Source organism: Grus americana, chromosome 1, assembly GCF_028858705.1.
Source record: "Grus americana isolate bGruAme1 chromosome 1, bGruAme1.mat, whole genome shotgun sequence".
Taxonomy (NCBI): Eukaryota; Metazoa; Chordata; class Aves; order Gruiformes; family Gruidae; genus Grus; species Grus americana.
The window spans coordinates 119,744,229-119,760,617 of record NC_072852.1 but is presented as its reverse complement, the minus strand read 5'-3'; the positions used below and the strand labels follow the sequence as shown (position 1 = coordinate 119,760,617).

The 16,389-nt window shown below is 41.4% G+C and overlaps 1 protein-coding gene across 1 annotated transcript; it reads right to left on the bottom strand.

Annotated features, from left to right (window-relative positions):
- Positions 1–557: 557 nt before the first annotated feature.
- ETS2 (ETS proto-oncogene 2, transcription factor) lies at positions 558–16,150 on the bottom strand. The gene is made up of 10 exons (XM_054801497.1): positions 15,692–16,150; positions 12,236–12,307; positions 9,066–9,186; positions 7,062–7,181; positions 6,405–6,605; positions 5,491–5,574; positions 4,419–4,661; positions 4,007–4,270; positions 3,182–3,300; positions 558–2,207 (listed from the first exon to the last, which is right to left on the bottom strand). Exons 2-10 carry the CDS (start codon positions 12,305–12,307, stop codon positions 1,992–1,994), a joined length of 1,440 nt encoding a protein of 479 aa, XP_054657472.1. The 5' UTR covers positions 15,692–16,150; the 3' UTR covers positions 558–1,991.
- Positions 16,151–16,389: the final 239 nt, after the last annotated feature.

The window sequence follows — 16,389 nt, the reverse complement described above, 5'->3', positions numbered from 1 at the left end:
AAGCCAAGGGGAAGCACACCTTTTTTTCCTCTTTTTTTTTGTTTTTTTAATAACTATATTTTCTACTTTTTAAATATGTGCTTAAGAACAAATGCTTTCTTATTTCCTGCTTTTCTGTAAGGTGGAGGGATGGAGAAGAGTATGAGCTAAAGACAGGACAGTAGGCTTCCTTTGTACAGGGTAGGATCAGGAACAGTTTAAGCCTAAGTAGTCTTACCAGGCCTCTGTTCTTCTATGTATTTACCCATCAGTTCACAGACTGATTCACACCACAGTGCAGAGCAGCTAGTTTTCTCTCAGAAGCACAGCCCAAAGGAATTAACTTTAATTTATTTCTAAACACAGAGCGGTCGCATACATCAAGACCATCAGCCTATGCACTCTTGCAGAATTTTCTCTAACAAGCTCCCTAAGTCTGGCTGGTTTACGTTGGGGGTCTTTTAAGCCTGGTTTTGGGGGGCAGCGGGGGAAGGGTTAGCCAACAAATAAACAAACAACCAACCCACCAAAAAAAGGAACTCCTGTGAAACTTCCTAAATTAAAAAGCACACATGCTATTTTCTTGTTCAAGAGGTTTTAATAAAGACTCATATTTTTAAACCTCTCACATTGTACAACACATTTAAATGTACATCAAGCTCAGATAAAAAATAAAGCTTTCTTACAAAGTACATTTTTCCAGTGAATTTTTTCTCTTTTTTTTTTTTTTTGCAGTAAAAATAGCTGCTACATAAATCTCTCCTGATCTTTGAAAAGGAGTCACAGTTATTTCCAAAAATAGAGTTCATATTTTCATCATACAGGATAAACTGCAGGAAGAAGAGACAAGTCAACTGAAAAAATAAGGCTTGTATATAAATTTTTTTTTAAAAGGACATGCATAGAAGTTGAAAAACATATGCCATTTATAAAGAAAAAAGGTAATTTTATCCATATTAATATTTCCATTTTCAATTACAGAAGAAACCACAAACAGGCCCCCTTACATCCCTTTATGTTCTTGTAAAAATGCCAAAATGCACAAAGAATTGCCAGCTTCAGTCTTGACAAAATACTGAGCCAGCCCTCCCTCCCGCCCTCCTTCCCCCCCCAATTTCATAGCATAGGCATACCATATGCATGCATACTGAGTACTTATGTTGTCTCTCAGGCCAATTAAATATTTGCAGAAGGTTGTATATCCTAGACAAACATGAAAAACCCCATTTGATAAATTTACATTTATCCTATTTAAAAACACACATACAATTAGTTTAATTTACACTATACAGTATCCGTTAAATAGGAACATTACAGAGTTTCAAAAAGAATCACAGAATATATACAAACTGAATATTGAAATGGTGTGATTTTCCTTCCCTTCTTTAAAGGGTCTTGTTTTTGTTAACGGTTGCTACATCTGGTTTTGGACACAGAGTGTTTATGTACCTATGCAGCACATTTCTGGAGTAGTAATAATAATAATACATGCTTTAGAAAAAAAAAATCAATTCTCCTTACTGCTCATTTAAAATAAATTAGGTTGTTTGTTTCTTTTTTTTTTTTAAATAAATTGCATGATATAAGATGTAAGCAAGGATGATGGTATTTTAAAATATCTGAGCAATAGTTCTGCTGCATCACTGGTTTCTCATCCAACCTTTGGTTTTAAAGCCAACCCATTATTACATGGCAGTGTAATTAGCCAAAACACTTTATACGGCAGTACAGGCAGTCAAAACGCTTAACCCAAGAGCATTTCCATGACTTCATGACAGAGCTAGGGTCTGTGCTGACTTCCATGCTGCTCAAGTGCCTGACACGGCAACACCCGAAGCCCCTGATGAAATAAGGCCACTTCCTTCCAGCTCTCCCTGGTTACAAAATCAGTTTAAGATCCTTATTTCCCAACAGTTGCACCCATCCGAACAGCCAGAAGCACTGACCGCAGACGGTTCCCAGACACAGTCCCAACACGTGATCTTTGCCCCTGCAGCATCACGTCGTCGGGCTCAGTCCTCGGTGTCGGGCTGCACCCCCAGCATCGCATGCAGCTCCTCCGCCGTGTACCCCAGCAGGTTCTGCAGGTCGCACACGAAGCGATACACGTAGCGTTTCCCCGAAGTCTTGTGGATGATGTTCTTGTCGTAGTAGTACCGTAGGCCTCGGCTGAGCTTCTCATAGTTCATTTTTGGCTTGTTTTTCCTCCTTCCCCACCTCCGTGCCACCTGTCGGTCCAACACAAAAAGCAAAATGCAAAGGGTTTATTCAAGTCATGTTCTTCTAGTCGGTGGCTGATAAATGCAGTTATTAAAACCCCTTCTTAGAGTATTTTATTTGCTTTGGAAGTCCCAAACTCGGGTAAGGAATTGGTGACTGACCCCACAGCTGAACATGCTCCAAGACAATTATTATCAGCAGCTTAATGAGGAAGTGGCCAATAGCAGATATCAGGGAAAAGGACACCTACTTGTAGTAGGTGGGTCAAAATGCGTTTAAGGAGATCAAGTTTATGGGAAACAGTCTCCTCTCTCAAGACGACACCATGTAAGCGCTAATTTGCTATTGAGCAGTACGGGACAGCACTTTAAATGGAAGTTGAAATATATAAAGTTCCTTGGAGTTAATGAATGTCGTCTCCTTTTTTTTTTTTTTTAAATAAAGGCTTCAGCAGACTTTATATCATGTCTCTTAATACAATAACTTTCTTACTGATAACTGTATCAAGAATTGAAAATGCATCCTATTTATTTTTAATGACTAAAAGCTATAAGTTTCCAAAATATTTTAAAAGCAGCATTATTATATTTGCTGCATATCTAAAAAAAAAAAAAAAAAAAAAGCAGTGATACATGGAGTGCATTTTCCCCATGCCTTCATGCAATCCCAGGCATTGTTGATTCGACTGCCTTCAGTGAGTTAATTACAGTATTACACCATCAAGAGAAACAGTTTTGTATACTACCTTTAAGTTTCAAGCTATACAACATGTTCTCCTAACTACACGCAAATGCTGATATCCTTGGGTGGGAGGAGGGGGGGAAACATCCCACAGCAATCCTGACTGTACAGTAAAGCACTTGCAGATGAAGAAGAGATTTAAGCAAGCGTCTGATCTTGTAAATGCTTTACATTCAAGACTAGGCCCACAGATGGCAGATCAGACCCTATATCTTTTTGTTCATCACAATTAGCCACATACCTCATCTGGGTCAGCAAGTTTGAACTCCCATCCATCTCCAGTCCAGCTAATGAATGACTGACAGGACTTGTCAGTCAGTAGCTCCAGCAGGAATTGCCACAGCTGTATAGGTCCACTGCCTGGTGAGAGAGGGGATGGGGAGAAACCAGTTAATACTTCTGCAAGCTCTTACCATAACCAATGTATGTGAGCATACCCATATCAAAGATTAGATCTTATAATTACTGTGATTTACTTTTTTTTTTTTAAATATCAGAAAGAAACCTAAGGTTATGCCTCTGTAACACAAATCTGCTCATAAACATGTTAAAACTAAAACAAGTCAGCTTTTTCATGGAACACAGGATTTGACACAAGCTATGTCTTTCCCTTTCATATGGATCCCTTACCCCTCACTCCCACCTCACATCAGCTGCATTTCAAGCTCCAGGGCTTGTCCTACAGTCCTTGGCTTGGCTAACGTTCTAGAGGAAAAACCGATTTTAGTATGGACTACAGGAACAAGGTCTTAACAGTTGGGCCAACACCTGCAGAAACTCCCAAGTGTGGGAGATTTTGTCCAGGTTTCCCTCTTTTTCAAACAGGCCAAAAAGCACATTTGGGGTTTTTTTTAATGCATTCTGATGTACCTGCGTGTTCTTCCTTTAGATGGATAGTCCTATGAGACTTTCTTCAGTAACATTTAAAATTGAAACTCTTCATGAGTGGTCTCTAAGTTGTAAGACATACCTTACAACTATACAACTTTATCACCGTACCTATGCATTTATAGAGAATGCTGATGTTACACAAGAAGAGGAGTGACCATTTTGCTTCACTACTTACCAGTAAAGCCAGCTAGAATTGCTGCCGGTATAACTGGTTTCCCTTGCTCTACAGGATCACTTCGTTCTTGAATATAGTCTTTGAAAGACATTGTAGGTTTGTTCAGGCACAAGGACTGGCTACAGTCATCTTCAAAACTCTCATAGGATGGCACACGCTGTAAATCCACTAATGATGACTGGCTGTTCCAGGACTGTAGCATCGAATCTGAGCTTTCGTAACTTTCTGCACCACTGTCACTAGATTCATGTTCTCTAAGCTTACCTTTATAAAAGAAAGAAAGAAAAGAGAAAAGCGTTGGATTATCTTTCCTCGCCCTTAATCTATCTTGTATATATAAATTACTCAAAGGAGGAAAAGATATACAGAATACGGCCTTGGACCCATGGTTATCATGCAGACAATGACTCACCAGAATTATCTATCAGCAAGTTCAGATTGCTTCTTGGGAAATCCTGATTTACTGCACAGTAGTTCACACTGACGGCATCTGCTTGCGTTTTAGGGAACAATGGAAACTCTTGTTCCGGATTGAGGAGATTCGGTCCTGTGGAAGTCTGACAGATGTCAGTCAGGAGATTGGGTTTGGGGTAACCGAGGGCTTTAGGGTATCCAGGCATTTGCATACCATAGGAGTTCTGATCTACACTGACAGCTGAAGAAAGAAATAAAAGAATGATTTAGATGTTTTTCTCTGCAGTCCCTTAGACTAATACACCTCCCGCACATCACTACATTTGTGCCACCAAGGCGTAATTTTCCTACGAGAATCTAACTAAGGCAGAGTGACAGATGCTACAGACCTACTGGAAAGGCCACTGGAGCCAGTGAGAAGACCCCCACTAATGGACTCTGATGCTGTAGAGCTCCCTCTATAACTTGCTGACCACAAATATGTTTACTGTTTATTCTTCAAGGAAACTATAGGGCTACAGAAAAAGCTGGAACAGCTTAAGTGGTTTTGAGTAAGGCCTTCATCATTAAGTGATGTAATAAGGTTGAGCTGGAGATTGACTGTGGTAGAATGAAATACAACACCAATCAAACAATCTGAGAAAACTCATGCTGCATCCTATACACTTTCAAGAGCTCTATTACGCTTCCACAGTCTTCAAAAAAGGCCTGAACATAACTCCTGCTGGTCCCTGGTGATGCTAGTTTTTGAGTCGGTTTGCTAGAGGTAGGAGTGGTCATTCTGCTCCACAGATGTAGACTTTGGCATACCAAGAGGAAATTTGATTTTCTCAAAGGCTTTGCTCTTCAAAAGATTTCCTATATGAATTAGATGACAATTAAACAACACTAGGAAAGAAGACTGTAGCAACTGAAGTGTTCTCCTCAAGCACAGTAACTCTTTTGGTGCCCCCCTCCTTTTTTTAAAAAAAAAAAAACCAAAACCAAAAAAACCCCAAAAAACAGCGATCTGTGACATGCTTAGAATAAATGTAAGAGATTTAGAATGTCAAATTTCTTAAAATACTTACTTAAGGAATTATTATTGACCCAGTGAGGAGCTGAGGTGAGATGAGAGTTCTCCACATACTGATCCTGCGTTTTCTCTTGGCTGTCTGGGGAGAGGGGGGAAAAAAAAAATTAAAAAAAGAAAATTTTTATTGTTTTAAAAATCTGACCTGTGTACCACAAAATACCTCTGACTCTCTTGAATATTTTGGAGTCATCATTCACATAAATTTTACTAATGCACTACATTGCACTCTCACTCGTGAAAAAAAAAAAACCAAACCAAACCACCACACCAAAAAAAACAACCAACTTCCAATAGGCTTGAAAACCATCATACCAATTGAATTTTAACATCAAACTTAGAAACAATAATTGCAGTGTGCTTTAAGGTCCAAGTCCTTAATGTATGCAAATACTGAATGCTACACTACAAAGCCAACGGAACTCACAGGGCACTGCATGTAGGGTTTTAGGTGAACACTGATAGTATTGCTCAGACACCTTTAGGTGTCTTTGACTTCTTTACATTCATTCACTGAATTACCTCAAAACACTACATTAAAGGAACAAAATCGGAAACTTGTGGTAAGTGAACAAGTTTTGTCCAACTCTTGGTTATGAGTTTTTTTTTTTAATGGGGTACTACAGTAGCCTTATCCTGATCTCATTTATTTCAACAATTATTCCAAATAAAACCTGACTGCAATAGGTATTCAGCCTGAACATGGAATGATTTCTGCAGGTATCTGCATCAGTGCTTTGCGTACAAAGGATGCATTAATAGCTCTGACAATGCTTTTTTTAACCAAGTTTTAAAGTTCATTTTGAGTTTTCATATGTAGTAAGAGCCCTTCATAGTCAAACAAGTGTTGAAAGAGTCCTGTTTCTGTTAGAAGAGCCTTAAAATAAAAGCTCTTTCTGGCTCTGTAACTACCTTTTATCATTTGTTCCAGGTGTTCCCACAGAATATCACCAACATAGTCAGGTGCCAGTTCCAGGAAACGCTCCTTGCCCAGGTTGCACAAGTCTTGACCACTCATAAGAAACTGATGGAAGTTCACGTTTGCCAAGCTGAACTCATTGGTAGCCCATGAAAGCCACTGGCAAACTTGCTGTTCAGTCCACAGCCAGGGATCTGCAAGACAGAAAGTATCCAATATTTAGAGATAACTCCTGGCCTTTGTCAAATAATCTTCATTAGAAGGCAGTGAATAAAAAAAAAAAGAATGCGTTAACCCACGTTACTTAGTTCTGAATGAATTCAGAATTAATTTATTCTTGAATTTAAAAGGAAAAAAGCCAACCAAACAACAACAACAACAACAAAGTCCTCTATTTTCCTTCTGCATTCACTTGTAATCAGAGATGTCCTCGGCTTACTTGATTCTCTCTTATGCTGCCAAAGCATGAGCTCTCCATGCACCCATTTTTAATACCAGCAAGTCTGGTCTTTCCAAGTCAAGCTGTGGCAGATTCACATAGGATCCATTCTTGTATTTCCTACTGACATCATTCTTTCTCTTTTGAAAGAGCCGCTATTCAGCGTCCTCCTTAGCATTAAAAAAAGGGCTTATAAATAGAAAACACTTACTATTTGGGATACCCAGCCGACACTGTTCCTTTGTGAAACCACTGAAAGTATCTTTCAAGGCCTGACTCATCACAGCCTTACTGCATGGGGTTAACAGAGGCAATTCACAGTTGTTCGACTCTACAAGAAAGAAAAGGGGTGGAAGGGAAAAAGAAGATACATTAACTTTTAGGCCATTTAAAGGAGTGACAGGTTTTTGCTGTGCTATTTGAAAAATAAGAAAGGGATGCTAAAACCTCAATATTTTAAAACCAGAAACAAACAGTGTAGATCCATTTTCTGATATGTAAAGTCTTTGACTTAATATATCAATACTAAAATCTCTGTGCTACTGCTCTGATGAAATTGCATCATGCTAAACTAAAGCTTTGTAGCTTTCCATGATATAGATCATCATTTACTCTTAGTAGTTACATAAAGTGCCTTTGTTGCAGGGAAATTTTACCCTTACTCTTTTAAAAAAAAAAAAAAAACGGAAATATGAGACTGCTTTTTCCTATTTTGTCACCTATAGTTTGACCTCAGACTTCCTTGTAAGTCCAGACAGTCTTCATTTAGTTTGAGAGCTAAGTAACTGACTAAGTAGGCTTGTGAAGAACAAGCTTACACTATTTAGGACTGCTTCCCAATACTTATATCAGACCTTCCCATGCATCTCTCAATCACCCAATTACATGGTGCGATAGATTATTCTATCATCTGAACCAAACAAGTGTGACTGGTAATAAGCAGGTATCCAGTGTCTAAATAATGCAACAAAATCCAAAGTCAGCATCACTCTAGGCCAGTATAAATTACTAATGTGATTAACTGATTTTTAAATTTGCAAGTACATTCCATTTTAAGGACAAATTTGGCTGTCACTCAGCCTTTCTTATTGGGCAATTTCCACCGGAAGATGCCTCATTTTACTCTGAAAGAGCTTCTGAGTTGAAGAAAGGCAACCACACTGCCTAGATGTTTCAGATGAAGAAACATTTCATTGATATTTCATTTGTGATTGGTATCGTTAAGCTAGGGGTAATTTGAGGAAAACGTTAACCAACTTGCTACTGCATCCCTGAACATTTGAGAGACTGAGAACTCACACGCAGGTTGCATTGGAAGGAGCTCCGCTACGTTTGAGGCATATAACGGTGGCAGGGTATGTAAAGGTGATGAACTTGACAGACTTCAAGTCAGTTCACGAAGCTGTGCAGCTCTTCTCGTTTTCCTAGACTATCTACAGGCTCCACTTGACCCAGCAAGTGGAGCTCATTACCAGCTTCATGTTTTTACCACACCCATCCTCAATATCTGCTAGGACTTGCTTTGCTGACCAGCACGGGTGGCTGATTAGAATCACAGTGGAACAAAGGACTGGTGGTTTTCAGAGGTTTGAGGTTTTTTTTTTTTCCCCTTCCCTAAGGGGAGATAAAGGCAGCATCTGGTAAAATAGCTATATTTTGGACAAAATGCCCTGTTTTGTCAGGGATTTTAGGCAAGGATTTGTAGACAACTTTTAGTAGGTACTGTCCTGTGTACACACACACTCCCCCAAAAAAGGGATCTGTAAACATCCCCACCCCTGTTTTAAGGTAAGGAATAAAACAAAACAGGGGGGAGGGAAGTGAAAGGGAACAAAGATTTTGTGTTCTGGGATTTCACACCAGAGGGTCAAGAAAAGAGCTTGCAGAATACCTACAACATTTCAGCCATAATTATAAGTTTAAATACACATAATAAATTTGGGTGTTAATTAAAAAAAGATTTAAACTCTCTTAGCTCTGCTTTAATACCTACTAAGTCTTCTTCCATGGACTGCCAGTCTACTAGGCTACTGAATCCCAGTTCCCATTCCTTTTCAGCACAGAGAACAGCAACTGTCAGCAGAGCAACTCACATGGATAAAATCAAGTATGGGCTAATAGTCTGTGTACTAAACCACTTCTTTTTGGGGAAATCCATGTTGCACTTGTTAAGAGTATGTTCCTTAGTCCAGTCAGAAATAAAATGAAGAGTTACCATAAGAAGTGGAATCAAATCCTGTTGGCACTTCTTGAAGTGTTTGATCTTCATTTAGTGAGAAAAAATATCCAGCAAAGAGAGAGTTTGAGCTATCAAAGGTGTCAAATGCTGGTTGACGCTGCAAAGCAACAGAATAAATAAAAAAACAACATGAGCATTTTGCTAGGGCGCTGTCAAATTCATTGCTAGGAAGTGGCTGGGTTAGGTTTCCTAGATTTGGAGATCACGCACAACCACTACCTCGAATCAGCTAACTTGTGCCTTTGAAATATAAACACAATGATAGCATAGCTTCTTGTACAGGAATACAAAACAACTAACATTCAGACCACAGCACTAGGTGGGTGGCATGTTCTGCAGGTTACAGTAAAGCCGACTAAGGCTATTCTTAGTATTCCTGTAATTGAGGCTTTTAACAACAGAGAAAGCATGTCTGTGTATAGATATATATTTTTTTATTTCCAGATATATTTAAAAGAAATTCTTATTTCCTTAACCCTTTAAACTGACAATCCATCTGATTAGTACTTGATGGCAGAGGCAGGACCAGTAAATTATGGAAAAACAACTGCCAGTGCAAGACCTACCGTAGATTTATGCAGCTTTGTTTTTGTTTTTCAGGAAAAATTTAATCCGAACCACATCACTTGAAGCTATACAGCCAGCTTTACAGGACTTGAGAAAAGATGTTAATCCTTTGCTGTGACTTTTATATTTCCGAGTTACTGGATTTGCCAGCCACTACATTCTGCAGTCTTTCAGGTGCTCAGATGCTCAGTGAAACACTGCTAGTTTCATTACACGGAAAGGGATAAACAGGACTAATAAAACTGTTCCATATAAACATGGATTCTACCGATATATTGACAACGCTCAGTAAATATTGTCATATTCTGAAAATCTAACTTCCTTCAAACTTGACTTGTGTCAATGTGTATGCTAGAAATACAAAGTACTATTACTAGATCTCCCCCTCCAGCCACATTAGTCTTCAGGGTGGGGGGGCAGAGGGAACATTAACAGAGAAGGAAATAACTTTAAAAATAACTTATGCAACTTGTCTGTTAGTCACAAGGAAACAGCATCTGTAATATCTAGAGGCACGGATGGATAAAAGTTGCCACTGAGATATTTACAGGCTGGATAGAACATTGCTCTGGAGAGCTGCAGCACGTTCACGGCAGCTACTGCACTTCAGGGAGCTGGAGACAAAGGCAGCTTGCAAATGCTTATTTCCTTCAGGCATCCACTGGTCTGCCAGCTTATGCCAAGGTAGAGGATTTAGCGGAGGACAAGGCAAAGATTTTTCAGGGCAGTATTCATGTATGATGCAAAAGCAACCTGAACTATGTTTCTGGAATAGCAAATAGGTATTTATGTTTTCTCACATCCCCTAACTTGCCTTTTTATCTCAGCACAAAGTTGCCAGTAGCTTGGCGTCTTTTTGCACCAGGTGCCTTTTATGTGCTGAGTGTCATCCCCCTCCCCAATCTCCCTAAATTATAGGATTCCTAGTTTCTTTCTAGGGTTAATAATTTTATAACAAACTGCAATGCATCCTAGTACATACATTATGAAAGCATAGATTCCACAGAAGAAAAAGCTCATAAAATAAACTAGGTGTTAACTGGGTTCAGAAATCTCCACTGAGCACTGACCAGCAGGCAAATTGTGTACGGTTGGTTCAGGTACCCACCACAATGCAAGGGAAGAGTCAAAGAGAACCCATGGAAAGGCTCATTTCCAAATGAAACAAGTTAATAACAATTGTCAAATCTGCTAGTAAAAGATTCTTTATACATTACTAGATTAAAGCACTGACTCATCGCTAGTACCTAAAAGAAGGGGCAAGCTCTTTCAACACACAATCTGGAAACTCCTGTGTTTTGTGTAAATAGCTGACCCTTATCCTGAGTCACTGGAAAAAATGTTGTGGCATGTGAATGAGTAAAATCCATACTGTGCTAGTTTCAGATTTCAAAAAGGAGAAAATTAATGTTTAAGCAGGTTCTTCATTTGATAGTAGTAAAAGGGGGAAAAACCCAGTGTAGAATAAATTCTGCTTGCCCTGTCAGTTATGCAATGATTTTATTTGGCTTTTCAACATATGTAAGAGTAATTATTACAGAACAAAATAAAGAGAAATGTGAACTGCTACAAAATAGTAGAATACAGGTCTCTCTTTTGACTTAGTTATATATCAACTGAGTAACTGCTTAGAACAACTGTGTTACAGAGCACACAGCTGTTAAGTTGGGGGATCTCTTCTGGATTTTGTTGTTGCTGTGGGCAGGAGAAAAAGCTAAGAGGGGACATAAAACATCAGAGAATTTAGCATACCAGAGTCTCACTAACTGATTCTTCAAGACAAGGACGTTCCTCAAAGTTATTGAGAGCAGAAAGTGTCTTCCTAACCCTTATTTGGTTTACATTAATCGACGCTGTGTAAAAAATTAATACTGGGATTAAAAAGCAACTTGCATGAATGGGGAGGAGGGAAGCCATTAAAGACCAAGTCTTTATAGTCCGCTTCTTGTTTGTCCTTGGTTTCTAAGTTCCTTTCAAAACAAGATAACAGACACAATCTATCTAAAGATAAAATATATTTAATAATTACCTTTGGTTTCTTACAATGTATTAGACTTTCATTTCACATAGTTTCATGTAGTAAGTGAATAACCTAATAACCCGCCTTTTTTTGTACAATGCTCCTGAAAGAATCAGACCTAACCAGTAATATCAGAAGAGCCCCCTGCCAGTCTCATCAAGTTAAAGATATAAAGACCACCCCTACTACCAATCCTGTAATCTTTATTTAGGCAAAAGCTCCACCAGCTCCAACGAATTTGAGCTCAGTTCTGATCTACCTTTTATTTTCAAATTTTTGGGATTTGGGGGATGGAAAGGGGGGAGCCTCCTTGGGGGAGAGGTTGTGCAAGATTTACATCTTCCTATTCCAGTTCTGATTTTCACATCTCTACTGAACTCAGTGGGAATACTCCAGAAGATTATTAGAGGTTACAAGCAAGCAATTAAAATCTGAATATCTGTGTTCACCTCGGCATGGTTATACAATTCCTATGTTAGCATTAATAAGAACACAACAAATGCATTAGCTGGGAGATGCCCCAGATGGGTTTAGAAGGCGACAGCTCAAGAGTACTCACCTTGAACATTCCTCTGTACATGTTAGACACAGGAGCTACTTGATCCATGTTCCTGATCCCAAAATCACTCATCTGAAAAAGGAGAGGGGTCACATGAGAAATGTTGTTACCGAGGAAGCAAGCACGGTAACAGATGTACCTCACTGCTTCAGTACAGGCTACGGAACAGCTCTCGGAATGAGACAGGGGGAAAGCATTCCTTCTCATTGCTCACATCCCATCCACACAGGGCACAATTCCCATCTTGCTTAAGCAGCTTTTTAACTGGAAGACCTTCTGCAAGCATCACTGGTGTTAAAGTTTTATGAAATGAGCAAACAGGAGGGTTATTAGCATCTAAAACGTGATATGAGGGCTTTTAGTACCTTATTCTGTCAGTCTGAAAAGCCTACAGAAGTCCTTTGGCCACCAAGTATGTATTGCTTTGAGTTATTGCCCAGATTTCACCCATTATCTTCAACATTCAGTTTTGTGTTACTTTTGCTTACTATAGTCCTGCTCATGTGCCATGATTCACTTTGGACTTTGGCTTTCAAAGGAAGAGAAGTGAGAGAGTGCTCACCATGATACACCTTCATGAACTAACATTCACCCCTTTCACCCTTTTATGAATAATTACTGAAGCCAATAGCCAGTATTAGCAACCCGCTGCCTTTACTAGGCAAAGCATCTCCAAATCATGTTGTCTTGCACATTTTGTAAACATGGGATTAGCATTTTTATAAAGCTTTAGAAGGCCTACATTTTAATTGAAAAGGATTTATGCATTAAAGTACTCTTTTAAAAAGAATTGATAATGGGACCACCATCAATATGTTTACGCTATTAAAGTCAAAGCTATATCATATTGCCTGTATTACCAGGAATGGGGTTGTGTGTGGCATGTATAACTTGTTCTCCTACATATAACTTAAGGAAAAGAGCGATAAGATTCATATCCTTTTACTGACCTACGAGGGAGATCAAACATAAGGAATAAAGCCTGTTTTATGGCCATTGTTCAGGTTTATCGTGATGCTGTAATTCAGGTGTCGGTGAACGATACCTTATCAGACTACACTGTGGCAAGCTGCCTCTCAACAATTTTCCTTCTCCTTTTTCACAGCATTAGGCTAAAACTCTCTTGCTCCACAGAAACTGTCTGAAAACGTGCATTTGTATTTAAATAGTCACATAAGACACTATTAATATTTCCACAAAACTGTGATCACTTGTTACAAGTGAGTTCTTTTCCTAGCCATGTTAAAACAAGGAGAAAACAAAATACAATCTTAAACTCAGAAAAAGATGGCAAATAAGACCTTAATAAAATGAGCTTAGCCTGTTAAAATGATGACACATACAAAAGCCGTCCATATAAGCAAAGAAGAAAAGAAAAATATCCAACAGCCAAAGACAAGGGACTCTTTCATCCTCTTACATAGCCCATCACTTTAAAATCCCAAGTCCTTAACCTGAAAGGCCTATTTCAACTTCACTCTTATTAGCTGTATGAGGTTTATCATTGAAATAAAATAAATCAACTGAGTATGAAAAGAATAGTCGACTTACACTTCATTGATGTTACCCAAAAGTGCAATCTGCTGGATGGTTTTTACCTCAAATAGCATGTACAAATATTTGATCTAAATTACACATCTCACTGAGCAACAAAGAATTTTACACAGCATGAGTCTCACTCAGTAAGCATCCTAATCTTTTCATTAAACTTGCCACAGTTTAAACAACTGTTTATCCTTGCATTCGGCTAGAGTTTTAAAAAAGTATATGGCTATTCCTAACACCCTTTGTTTTGCCTTTGAAATCTGCTCTGATATCTAGGAATAACTAGCTCTAGGCCTTACCAATCGGAAAAAATTTGTGAAAACATTCTACACGTATTCAGTAAGCTTAGATCTGATCCTCAGTTAGGATTACAAATAAGATTTCCGACACTCTCAGGTGTAATCCTGGCCTCTACACAAAGCCTGTTAGGAACTTCCCCATTGACTAGGGATTCTCTCCTTCCTGGTGCATTTTGTTTGTTCGTTTCTTTAGAAATGTTTAGGGTCTTAAGACAAAAGGGTTATCCTTTATCCTATTCATTACATAGCATTGCTCATTAACCCAAGTCACTGTTTCTCTATGCGAGGCTGCTCGTTTGTTCTGTGGCCTTGCCTGTGCACTACACAGCTTGTGAAAAAACAGGCATCAGAACTCCTATCTAATAACACATGAAAATCTTTAGCATGTTTTGTAACAGTCTGGTTTTCCTCCAACCAAATCTCCCATGTTGTTATGAATTTCTATAGTCTTTGCTTGTCATCCATCAGCTTTCTCCCCATCTGCAATACAAGTTTCCACCCCTGATATCCGAAACACGTACAAGAGATGCTGCAAGACAAGCAGAGCTGAAGAGGCAATATTTCATGACACAAAGGGTTAAAGCTTGCCTTCTGCTGGACTTAGCTGCTGTTTAAGTTCACACAAGACACTACAGCTCGGCACTGTGTGACTGGGCCTCACTTCCAACTCCTCCACTAATGCTGATGACTGCTACTTGCCGGCTATAATTGGTTTAACTGGCAGGACACCTTCTTCAACACCCCCGCATAGCTGAGTGGGTGAACCAGAACAGGGTCAACAGGATCAGGCACTTATTAACTAATACTCCTGAATTCTGATCAACTTCTTTTCAGCAATAGCCAGGTGCTTGCCCACAGCTGGATTCAGCAGGGAATCATCCACATGGAGAACTAAACCATGCCAGTGTCTGCAACATCTTGGCTGGTTGTTGTTGGGTTTTAGTTTTCGGCTTTTTTTTTTTTTTTTTTTGGGGGGGGGGTAGGGGGAAGGGAGTGTCTGTTTGTTGGTTTGCTTTTAAATGCAAAATTTTTCGGACAAAAAAAATCTCGTACCAATAGGTTACGAGACACCCGCCTGCCGCCTGCCTTGGGAGCGCTGATCCCCCGGTGCGGCTGTTGGGCTCCCCGCGTACCGATGAGAGAGATAACCGAGAGCTGCTATGACTTTTCGCACATATGACACACTCGCCCACATAAAAGTTAGAAGGGGAGATCATACAGCCCAGCATTTTTTAAGTCCCTTTAAAGTACTAACCAAATCCAGAGTGCGCGCTGCCCATTAACCCTTTCCTCCCGGGCGCCTCCACAAGGCATCCATCCCCGGCCACCGCCGCTTCGAACGCGTCCCTCCCGCCTCCCGGCTTAGCCCCGCGGGTCCCCTCCTGGGCGGGCACCGGGCACCGCCGCCCCCTTCGCCCGCGGGGTCTGCCCGCTCCCCGGCCCCGGCTCCCGCCATCGCCCCCGGGGGAGGTCGCTCAGGGGCCCCGGCCGCGCCTCCGCCCGCCGGGGTCCATGCCCGGCTTCCCCGGGCGGCCGCCGAGACCCCGGGCGGCGGAGCGGGTCCGTGCGTGCCGGCGAGCCGCCCCCCTCCCCGCGGCCGCCCCCGTCTCACCTGGCCCCCGAGCCCGGCGCTCGCCTGCTCCTCTGCGTCCCTACCCGGCGGCGGCGGCGGCACCGGGGCCACACACAGAGTCCAAAAAAAAGAAATTAAAAAAAAAAAAAAGGCGCCGCTGCCTCTCCAGGAGCCAAAATATCCTCGATGTGGCAAAGCCGGCCAACAACAACAGCGGCGGCAGCAGCAGCAGCAGCAGCAGCGGGTTGATCCCAGCGGAGAGTCCCGGAGGAAGAGAAGGAAGGGGGGCGGGAGGAGGGAGAGAAGGCGGGTGCCCGCGGCGGGTGCGTGGGCGATGCCGGCCGAACCGCTGCTGCCGCCGCCTGCCCCTGTACCGTGCCGTGCCGCGCTGTATCGAGCCGAGCCGAGCCGTGCTGTGCTGTGCCGCGCCGCCCGCCCTCGCAGGCGCTCTTCAGCGGGCGGGGGGAGGTGGCGGCGGCGGGACCCGCCTCCCCGTAAGCCCGGCCCCCCTCGCCGCCGCGGACCCGGTTGTTGTCGTCGTCGCTACGGCTGCGCTGGTGGCTGCGCCGGTACCGGCCGAGTCTCTCTCGGCCCGCGGGGGCTGCCCCACGGCCGGGCCCTTCCCCCGGCCCCGACGCCTCCTCCCTGCCTGGTGCTGCTGGGCGTGGGGAGAGGAAAAGGCAGTTCTAGCTCATTCAGAGAGACAGATTTATTTTATTTCTCCCTTGCTATACAGG

What these genes read in the sequence shown, in the direction of transcription:
- ETS2 (XM_054801497.1), bottom strand. Translation starts at nt 12,307, where the DNA reads ATGAGTGATTTTGGGATCAGGAACATGGATCAAGTAGCTCCTGTGTCT. An exon ending in ATTTGATTCCACTTCTTATG is followed by an intron (nt 7,182 to 9,065) that starts GTAACTCTTCAT and finishes TCTTTCTTGTAG; the next exon opens with AGTCGAACAACTGTGAATTG. An exon ending in AACTTGCTGACCCAGATGAG is followed by an intron (nt 2,208 to 3,181) that starts GTATGTGGCTAA and finishes TTGGACCGACAG; the next exon opens with GTGGCACGGAGGTGGGGAAG.